Here is a 10706-nt window from a genome sequence, read left to right as displayed (position 1 = left end):
GCACCACCAGCAGCCTGATCTGTTCATTCAGTGCAGGATGGATCATATTGGTCCAAAGTTTGTCTGGTCTTCTGACACAGAATTTTGGTCTGGCTGTAACTTAGTTTAGTTACTTTCTGTTTCCCTCCTATCAGCTCAAAGCAGACTGGCCAATCTCCTCTAAGACATTTTCATGCAGAGAGCTGCTGCTCACTGGATATTTTCTCTTTTTGGGAAAATTCTCAATAAATTCTATACACAGTTGTTGAGAAAATCCAAGCAGATCTGGCATTAACAGCCATGCCAGATTCAAAATCACTTAAATCACATTTCCCAATTCTGCATTAACAAGTAGTTGAACAGGTGCACCTAAAAAAGTGGCTGGTGAGTGAAATAAAAAATAATTATCAGCTAAAATGATCTGGTAATATAATGTAGCCTATGTGTTTTTGAAGAGTGCCACATAATAAGTAAATTTAGATGCTATGTAGATACTGATGATAAAACTTGTGCTGTTTTAAGCTATTTAAGTAATGTTATATATTTTACCTTGTGTAAAAAGTCCTTATTGTCAGTGTTTTCCATTTTGTAAAACAGTTAAATTCTAGTGCAGCACTGCTCTTCACATAAGCCAAAAGATCTTAATAAGACACAGGACAGTACTGTATGTGAGCCTATGCCTGGTGTATTCAACGCCATTTTCTACACAGATTCTACTTCTGATAACATGTTCTACTTTCCTCTGTTTACTTTTTTGTATTATTTTTGGTCGTAGAATATATTAAATATTATGAAAGTGGAAAGACAGGCTGACATATGAGATCAGGCAGGACTCTGCAGATGATATTGTGGCCTGTATGGAGAGTATGGAGCAGGTGGAAGAATAAGAAGAGAATTATTAAGTGTAAAAGTTATTCTCCTGGTTATATGTCACGCTGTTATTTTCTGTGTTGTTTGCGGAACTGGATGTTTTGGTTTGCTTTATTGCTAGCTGGTGTTGCTGTTCTTTACATGCCCACACGGGGGCAGTGAGCGCCGGCGCCTCTGATGCAGCCCCGCTCTTCTTCCCTAGTTTAACCTGACGTATTTCCGTTTGGAAGTTTAGCGTGCGTTAAGCTAAAACAGCAAAACAGTTTACAGTGTATGAGTGTGTGTGAGGTAGTTTTAGGACAGATAAATAGTTTTTCGTGTCTACGACAGGATGCACGTGTCCGCTAAGTGTCCGAACCGGAGACTTGTGCGCTACAACTCAAGCTAACGCCTCATCTGTAGCTGGAGTTAGCAGTCGGCTAACTCTCAGCCTGCTGTTTCTGTCACAACAAGAGCGTTTGAGAAGCGGTGAGTGGACTCCAGAGACGGTTGTGTTGTGTCTCCTCTAATGCTTACACTTTGTATAATACAGGTGTAATAGTGGGTGGATAACTACACTGTAATATGAAAACTGACAGTATTGGTGCAGCGGCGTGAACAAAACACTGCGGTTTAAAACGACGCTAAATCCGGATCTGCAATTAAAGGCGAAGTTATTGGAAACTTGAACTTGTTTAGCGAAGTCTAAATGTGAGAAAATATTTTTATTTAGTAGTTTTGCAAACAAAAAAAAACCAAACCACTCACTGCTCTGACTCTTTAGTTTTCACAGAGGTTATCCAATCCAGATTGTCAAAGGTTAATGCTGAAGGTCTGTAACTGGACCTGGTCTAAATGTAGGAAAGGCAGCAGGGAAATCATCCCTTTTTCCATCTTTACTGTCCTGGAGCATCCTCCAAGTTGAAGCTGACATGTTGGCTGGCTCCTTTCAGTGTGGAGGTGTAGCATCTCCACTATGACCTCTTTCATGTTCTGGGTTCTAAAGTCTCCCTCTTAAACCCAGAATTTAAAAGTCCGGATAAAGTTGCTTTTACTTTTGTTCTGGTCTGGATGTTCCAACAGTCATAGCATTGCTGCCTGTTTTTGTGTTTTCACAAAGGGATTCAATACAGCTCTACAGTTTAGTAAAGCCTTTGCTTTCTCAGAGTGATCCTGTCCATATTTGAAAATTGAGGATAAAGTAATTTCAAAGTTTTTTTTAAATTAAGTTGCAGTGATCTGAACCCTAATTTAAATCCCGCCCTGGAGTCTTTTAAACGAATCTGGTCAAAAGTAAAAATCTGTTAGCCTTTATTTAAAAAAAACAAACAAACCCAATTACGCATATGGCCAGGTGTGGTCCATATTATGATATTTGATTTATTTATGGGTTTTTATTGGATTTTAAAACACCTGTTGTCCTCGGGGGTCAAAAACGACCCCAAAATACAAAGCGTTGCGAAGGGCCATATTGTCACACCATACTGCTTTCAAACATCTTGATTGATTGATGATTTTGGATCACTGATGTGTGGGGTCAAGCAATGGTCATAACAACAACAACAACAACAGGCAGCACAATGAGGAGGCAGGTGCTCTACATTCAATTCAATTCAGTTTTATTTATACAGTGCTAAATCACAACAACAGTCGCCTCAAGGTGCTTTATATTCTTGTGGAAAGGAATGGCCAGTAGAACAATGCATATCTTGTCCTCTAATATAATGAGGAGGAAGAATCAACGATCAGGAGGATCCAGGGTTAAAAGATAAAGAAAATATTGCCAATATTTAGATCACATGCTCCCCTTTCTCTGAAGAAACCCCACATCACCTACCTGCAGAAGTGAAGTGTATGAAGTGAAAGAAAAGTGATGAAGAATCTGAACTATGTTCAAGTAGGTTCTCAGGCATCCAGGACATGGTAGTGTGAGGAGCTTGGAAAGAAAGTGACTGGGCTTCTTGAAGTTTCTTGAATTTTCAGAATGTGAAACTAGAAGATGTGTCAGAGGACTACACATCTTCTATTTCAATTATGATGAAGACAAAGAATCAAGCAAGAAAGAGGAGTCAGCTGAGACATATCAATATTTGCAGTAATGTTGATCTGGTCTTCTGTCCTTCCCAGTGACAGACGATGCATGACTCTCTCATGCATCACAGAGAAAGACAATCTACCATAGTCCAAGCACATAGGGCTGCTCGATTATGGCAAAAATGATAATCTTGATTATTTGGCGATATTTATTTAACAATAACAATGTATTGAATAATGGCTTTAAAGATTGTCAAAAAATAATATAAAATAGTGTGCAAATACTGATTACAGTGCAAATGTTTGCAATATAAAAAATAAATGCAAAATGTAAACATCTATGTTTAGTGAACTTCAAAATACTGCACAATATTTGATCCAGGTCTGACTTCGCGAACCCATAATGTTTTCTCACCACTGAAGTCGTTTTACCTCTTTTCAACCAACGGCATTCTTTCTTCAGCAGCCGTTATCCTCTCCTCTACAAATAACTTCTGCTTAGCTTTCCGAGCTTCCCTCGGGTCCTCTTAATTGTTGTGACGGTGTTCGAAACGCAGAGAGGTGCGCTCGATTTGCCACACGGAGCAGCGCGAGAGTAAAGCACGAGGGAGGTGCTAATAATCGGCTCAGTCATTTTTAATGATCGTTGAAAGCCCAGATCGTAATCTAGATTAAAATTCGATTAATTGAGCAGCCCTACAAGCACATATGCCAGGTCCCATACTGATGACATAAAATCCTTAGATTGCTTTTCTACTCAAGTACTGAAAGCATTATACACCATGTATTATGCTTTTTAACTTTGACATGTCAATGGATGCATCAATGACAAACAAGGAGGGGCAACAAGAGATGAAGAAAAATGGATTGAATGCAGCTGTAGGCATATGTGGGTATGTTGATTCTTCCTGCCGTGCATCCAGTAAAGTCACTACGGCCAGTTTATGACATCCTGAGTCTTTTAGGGCAGTTTTCATGCTACAGTGACTGAAACAAGAATAATCATAGAATCTCAAAAGTGATATCATTTCATGATAAAGACACAATAGAAGATCGTTGTTCATGACAGAAACGTGCTCCCATTTGAGGTGTATGGAACAAGTGGGTGTTTCTCCTGCTGTTGATGTACGATCCAGGTACTGATGTGACTGTATGAGCGCCTAGTCCCCTTCAGAGGACTCTGTCCATTCCAACAGAACATCCCAAGTAAACCCGGGAAGTATGAGATAAAACCATGGGCAGTATGTGATGCCAGGTCCAGCTGTACATGGAACATGCTAGTGTATCATGGCAAACCGTCTGGCCTGCAGTCAGGACACGCGAGTTGTCCCTAACATTACAGAAGGTTTCCAAAAGAAAATGATCACCTGTAACAACTTGTTTACTGTATATGACCCTTGGCCTGCAACTGCAGAGAAGAAAGCTGTCCATGATGGGACCAGTGCAGAGGAATAAACATGAGCTCCCTCCTGCACTTGTGTCAAATATGGACATGAAAGTTTGCCTTCACTCAGACCCATGCCCTGGTGTCCTACCATGTCAAAACACAGAAAAATGTCAGGTAGTGAGTTGGAATAAAGATGAATAAAACCTTGAAACACAGAGATGGATGATATTTTATACCTATTGCTTTATAAACAGTCAAACCAGATGGGGTCATTTTTGAGCCCAGAGGACGACAGATGTGATTATTTGCTGCCAGTAAAAAACTTGAAGTAGTTTAAAAACAGCTTCCTAAATTAACTTTGACATATACCCTCCGGTGATAATCGGTCAAAGCAACCGACTCTGGTTGTGAAATGATCATCACAGTAACTGATGATTTAATTTATTTTTTACCCCAAAACAAAGAAAAAGTTCATTTAAATGAGGTTTTTATCAGACTTAAATTTGAAATGGAATAAAGAAATAGTGTCAAAAGGTTTAAATTAAGTTTTAATTAAAAGTGGGGGAAAATCCACTTCATATTCATTAAGTATCAATCAAACCTGATGGGGACATTTTTGAACCCTGAGGACAACAGGTGTGATTATGTGCTGCCATTTAAAAATTTTAAATGATTCAAAAAAACATTCTCACTAAAGTTCAACATACAGCACTCTGTGGTTAGTCAAAATAATCTAAACATTTAAATATTTTATTGTCTCATTTTATTTTTGCTCAAAAAAGAGTATACTTTATGTAAACAAGGTCTGGTGGCCCTAAATCTTAAAATGAAAGGTAAATTTTGTGGTAATGTGTTGGTCATAAGTAAAACTAAGGCGTAAAACTGAATTGATTGACAATTTAGACAATTTGTACTTTAAAAAACAGTCAAATGAAGTGGGGTTATTTTTGACCCCTGAGGACAACAGGTGTATGGAAATCGGGAGGACATTATGAGGGTTAAGATGATCACCCATTGGAACAGTAATTATTTAAGAGAGAAAGTAAGGAAAAATATGTAATATCATTTATTTGTTAATTATTTTAAGCTCGTCTTGCTGTTACTTGCAGCTGCTGTGGGATTATTTTCTTTGGGAATCAGTTCATTCTTAGCAAACTTTACAGCCTTGTAAACCTTTATTTTTCAGGCATTATATCGAGATAATGGTAACCAGGTACCTGTGCATGTGTCTGTCGCACCGGGATTTTGGATAACCCTGTTTTTGTTTTTTGACTTTGCCCTTTCAGAAGACACCATGGCCAATCTGGAGCGGTGGGTGAGTGACCGTCTCCACGACATCCTCGGGCTGAGTGACAGATACGTGTCTCAGTTCATGATCGGCACTGCTCAGAAAGCATCGAGTCCCGAAGACTTTGTGGCTCGTCTCGAGCAGACGGGCACGATTGACATCGACCAGAGTGTGGCCGCCTTCGCAAAGGAGCTCTTTGAAAAGGTTCGTTCATGAAATTCTACCCGAGTTCACCAAAACTCATCTTCTTTTAGCTCTGGTGGTTAAAAAACCTCTAACGCTGTTTTACTGTTGCCTGTTGCAGGTTCCTCATAAACAGGTTGTTGAGAGACCGTCCCGAGCGGTGGAACGGCAAGCAATCGAAATGGAGAGAAAGAACCGGACGTACACGTTACTGGAGGACAGCGACGATGCCGATGAAGATGCTGCGAGGGAGAAACAGAAAGGAAAAAAGAAAAGCAAAGACAAGGAACGCGGGAACAAGAGGAAGCACATCAGACAGAAGAAAGGCAGTGAGTCGTCCAGCGAGGAGGAAGCACCTGAAAGGTAATCTGCTTATTTCCTGCTTTTTTAAGATGTTGGTGCTTTTTTCTGTTTCGGTTTTTTTTTATTACTATAATTTGCATTCATATTTATTCTTAGTTGTGGAAAAGAGATAGACGCCAGTGTAAAACTATGTAGTCAAACAGTTATACGTAACAGCTGGAGGAAGAAACAACATAATAATTTTGTAGAGATGTTTAAAGAGCACCGTGGGCTCTGTTCTCATTGATGTTTGTGAGCAATCTGATATTTTGTACAAAAGCTGCATCCTGTTCTCTAACATCAGGGGTAAGTCAATTCAAGAGGACCACAAGTCAGTAAAGAGAGAAGAGGAGGAAGAGGAAGAGTGGGAGAAGGAAGAGAGAGAGCGACTGCAAGACATCGAGGAGAGGGATGCGTTTGCCCTGCGAGTGAGGGAGAAAGACAAAGAGAAGACGCGCAACATAGCCGAGAGGACGGACAAGAAGGTGGGCACGCAGCTCTTTTACGGTCTTTCACAGATGACCTCGTGTCTCACGCAGGTAAATATTTATCCTGTTGTTTTGTTCTCCACAGGCTTATGAGGAAGCTCAGAAGAGGCTGAAGATGGCTGAAGATGATCAGAAGAATATGGTGGGTGGTACAGGAGAATATGTGCGCTCATTTAGTGCCTGAAATAAACAAAGTAGACCTCAGTTGCTCAGCTGTGTGATAAGGTTTCCTCTTCCTCTGTAAAGTTGCCAGAGTTGAGGAAGCAATCTCGAAGGGACTATCTGAAGAAGAGAGAGTCGGAGAAGCTGGAGGACCTGGAGGCAGAGATCATGGACGACGAGTACCTCTTCTCCACTGAGGAGCTGACAGAGAGGGAGAAGAAGGAGCTGGAATACAAACGCACCATTCGGGACCTAGCTAAAGATTACAAAAAGGCCGGTGCCAAGGAGCAGGAGGAGAGAAAGAACAGATACTACATGCCGGAAGAGAATAGAAGAAAGGTGGGAACGACGAATGTCACACGTAGAAAATCAGCTGGCTGCAGTAGTCCATATATTTACTGTCTCTCCATACTTACAGGAGGTGCCACAGAGGGACCTGGAGCTGGAGGAAACCCCCATGGAGCTGGGAGGAGAGCAGGGTCGCTGGGAGGAGGAGAGGCTGAAGACGGCCTCCCTCAGCTTTGGGGCCAAGAAGGAGCGAGAGCAAGGAATGAAGCAGGAGCAGGAGAAGTACCAGCTGATCCTGGAGGAGGAGGAGATGATCGACTTTGTCACCACCGCCATTACCATGAAGGGAACTCGGTCCGAAAAGGTGACGCTCATCAGGTTCCTTATTCTTTTTTATCGTTGTGGGTCTCATTTAAATTTGATGACTAGTGCCTGCAGCTCGGTGTGCAGTGTTGATTAAAAGGAAATATCTGCTTATTTTTGCCATCATAGCCGGCGCACAGGCGTTACAGAGCCTCCTGCACAGCAGAAATAGTGTGTGTAATTTCACCGAGTGCTGTGCATGATTGAAAATGCAAAGAACACAAATTACCTGTTTACATATCATATCCTAAATTCCAACTCTTTCTCAGCTGCATTTAAAAACAAAGAAAAAGACATAAATGAAAAAAGTATCAGCAGAAAATATGTTTACCACCTATTTGTTAAGATTACTTGTTGCATTTCCTCTTCACGTCTTAGACAGATGGACATATTTTTATATTTGTCCTGATCTATACTTTTTAACATGAATGTTCATTCTTCGCCGCTGCCTTATTCCCAGTGTTCAGATTGGAAAAATATAGAAAATTACCACATAATTAAATTTCTTTAAAAGTATGTGCATTTTCTATAAAAAAAAAAAAAAACTCTGGATGTAAATATAGAAGTGTTGAACCAAATAAACATTTTCCAGCGTTTCCTCTGTCTAACAAAAATGTTCATTTTTACCTGAGAGTGATTTTTAAAATTTTCCAAATTAAGGAAATTCCTAAATGCAGAGAAGCAGGTGATTTCCAGTGTACAGTAATAACAGCGGAGGGGAGAGTCCACTGGCAAAGCTCCAGTTTTTCATCTATTATATCCCATAAATGACACAAGCCTGCAGGGCTTTTAATTCACCACTAGATGGCAGGACCAGAACTGCTGATCTAAAAAAGCAGCCTCGGTCCTTCAGCCTCCCGGGGCGTTGTTCAAAATGAGCTCAGTATTTGATCCTTTGACTGATGAGCATGGTGAAGCATTTTGGACTGTTTTGTTACATGACCTCTGACATCAGCGGATGTTGGGAAGATCTGATCAACTTTTATGTAATTTTTCAAACTTGTCAGTGAATCCGTGGATATAACTACAGAGAATCAAATCTGCAAGGTCAAAACATAACTATGCACCTTAAATGGATCAGAACTTATTCATTTCTGTTTTCATTTCCATGTTTCTTTATGCCTTTCTGCTTCAGCACACAAATGATCAGGTTGACTTTGGAGAGTGCAGTGGGGTCAGCCTTTCACCTGTCAGTTAATTAATGCAGGTCTCAGAAGCGAAACGAAAGCTTGCGTTCAGGAAGGAGCTGAAAAACCGGGATTATTTTGGGTGTCATTTGCATGATCACACAGAAATCCTTAGAGAGTCGTGTAAACAGAAAGAGAAGTAAAGAAATTTAGGGAAATGCGAGGAGAATGGGCAGAGGGTGCAAAACTAATACATAAAGTGATCAAACACAGAAGCAAGTTCCTACAAATGTTTTGCATGTAGTAACAATTTAATGTATTTGTTCACGTTTTCTGGAGGGTTTCGGTCACATGTGTGTTCCCAGGGTGCCGTGCAGCATGTGCTGTAGTGTGATCTTTGGAGTGATGAAAGGCCGTGTTACATGGAAACATGTTTGAGTTGGTGGAAAAAATAAAAAATCGTACACCTGCGTGCCTTTTTAAATGAGTGAAAATAAAAGAACCAGTCAACTGTGTCCTGTCCAAACCTTCTGTAAACATCACTGACACAAAATCGCCTCCGATTAAACCTGACGAGTACACTGCAATGGATCCTGTGCATTAGTGTTATCTGTGCAACAACGTTTCATTTATTGACTGTTTTTAAATTATTCTTTTGTAATTATATTTAAACTTTTCTTTGGTGACACCGCAGGGACTGCACTTATTTTCCCTGCACTTGTTACAGTGACAATGAAGAGATTCTGATTCTTCTGATTCACTGTAAAAACTCAAACGGCCTTTTCTTCTGACCATGTCACGTTCAGGATCAGGATGCTCCAGCTCTGTCGCAGGCTGAGATGAAAAAACAGTCCATGCAGGAAGTCCGACGCAGCCTTCCCATCTTTCCCTACAGAGAGGACCTGCTGGCCGCCATCAACAAGCACCAGATCCTCGTCATCGAAGGAGAGACGGGCTCGGGGAAAACCACCCAGATCCCTCAGTACCTCCTGGAAGACGTGAGTGAAAAATTTAAATGTAGTTTCATATACTCACATATTAAACATGTTAGTGACTGGGGTACCTAACCTAAATATTGCCCTCTACCTCTTGGAGTCAATAAAATAGTCCACCACACTGTCCATGTATTCTAGGATGTTGAACTATAGACTGCTGTGTGGGGTGATGGTGGCTTAAGAGTTGGCAGTTCGTCTTGTAATCGAAAGGTTGCCGGTTCGAGCCCCGGCTTGGACAGTCTCGGTCGTTGTGTCCTTGGGCAAGACACTTCACCCGTTGCCTACTGGTGGTGGTCAGAGGGCCCGGTGGCGCCAGTGTCCGGCAGCCTCGCCTCTGTCAGTGCGCCCCAGGGTGGCTGTGGCTACTATGTAGCTTGCCATCACCAGTGTGTGAATGGGTGGATGACTGGTTGTGTAAAGCGCTTTGGGGTCCTTAGGGACTAGTAAAGTGCTATACAAATACAGGCCATTTACCATTTGCTTTTACAGTGTGATTTATTTATTTTCCCGAGTAAGGAGATTCCTGAGCATCCTGAAAAGGCTGTCCTCAAAATTTAAAGAATGTCTAAGTTAAAGCATTTGGTTATATGTCAAGGTAATCCTTAAACACTTTCCATCAGGGCTACACCAAAGGAGGCATGAAGATCGGGTGTACGCAGCCTCGCAGAGTGGCAGCCATGTCTGTGGCAGCCAGAGTAGCAGAGGAAATGAGTGTCAAGCTTGGTAATGAGGTGAGCTTAGTACATGACTGCTACACCAACACTTTAAGTGTTACTGTACCTTCAAGCAGACTGAAATTGAGTGTTTTACTTTCATCCAGGTGGGTTACAGCATTCGTTTTGAGGACTGCACATCAGAGAGAACCGTGCTCAAATACATGACCGACGGCATGCTGCTTCGAGAGTTCCTCACCGAACCGGACCTGGCCAGCTACAGGTGACCCACGGACCTGTCAGAATTGAAAAAAAAAAAGTTATTGTGCCATTAATGTGTCTGTGCCCTCTGCTGGGTTTTTATGTTCCTTTTCATGAAGACCAAAAAACACCTAAAAGTAACAGTGCTGACATGGGAGAGTGGACTTCTGTACTGGCTGCTCTTTACATGTTTAAATAGTTTATGGAAGCAGGGTAAATGATTCTCCTAGACCATTTTCTTTATTAAAGCTACATTCTGGGAGCAACGTAATGCTGCAGGGGATTTGTGGAGTTATGTATGCTTTAC

The 10706-nt window shown here is 41.3% G+C and overlaps 1 protein-coding gene across 1 annotated transcript in view; it reads left to right on the top strand.

Moving 5' to 3' along the window:
* The first annotated feature begins 1056 nt into the window (after nucleotides 1-1056).
* The window catches only part of dhx16 (DEAH (Asp-Glu-Ala-His) box polypeptide 16), a 29001-nt gene continuing 19351 nt past the window's right edge, over nucleotides 1057-10706 (top strand). The window contains exons 1-10 of the mRNA XM_031754275.2: nucleotides 1057-1317; nucleotides 5536-5741; nucleotides 5842-6083; nucleotides 6367-6547; nucleotides 6636-6692; nucleotides 6797-7051; nucleotides 7131-7364; nucleotides 9297-9488; nucleotides 10106-10216; nucleotides 10306-10421. Coding sequence (XP_031610135.1) covers nucleotides 5544-5741; nucleotides 5842-6083; nucleotides 6367-6547; nucleotides 6636-6692; nucleotides 6797-7051; nucleotides 7131-7364; nucleotides 9297-9488; nucleotides 10106-10216; nucleotides 10306-10421 — 1586 coding nt within the window. The 5' untranslated portion in view covers nucleotides 1057-1317; nucleotides 5536-5543. The remainder of the gene's footprint in view (nucleotides 1318-5535; nucleotides 5742-5841; nucleotides 6084-6366; nucleotides 6548-6635; nucleotides 6693-6796; nucleotides 7052-7130; nucleotides 7365-9296; nucleotides 9489-10105; nucleotides 10217-10305; nucleotides 10422-10706) is intronic.

This window comes from Oreochromis aureus, linkage group 11, assembly GCF_013358895.1.
Source record: "Oreochromis aureus strain Israel breed Guangdong linkage group 11, ZZ_aureus, whole genome shotgun sequence".
Classification (NCBI taxonomy): domain Eukaryota; kingdom Metazoa; phylum Chordata; class Actinopteri; order Cichliformes; family Cichlidae; genus Oreochromis; species Oreochromis aureus.
This window is presented reverse-complemented; position numbering and strand designations above follow the sequence as displayed.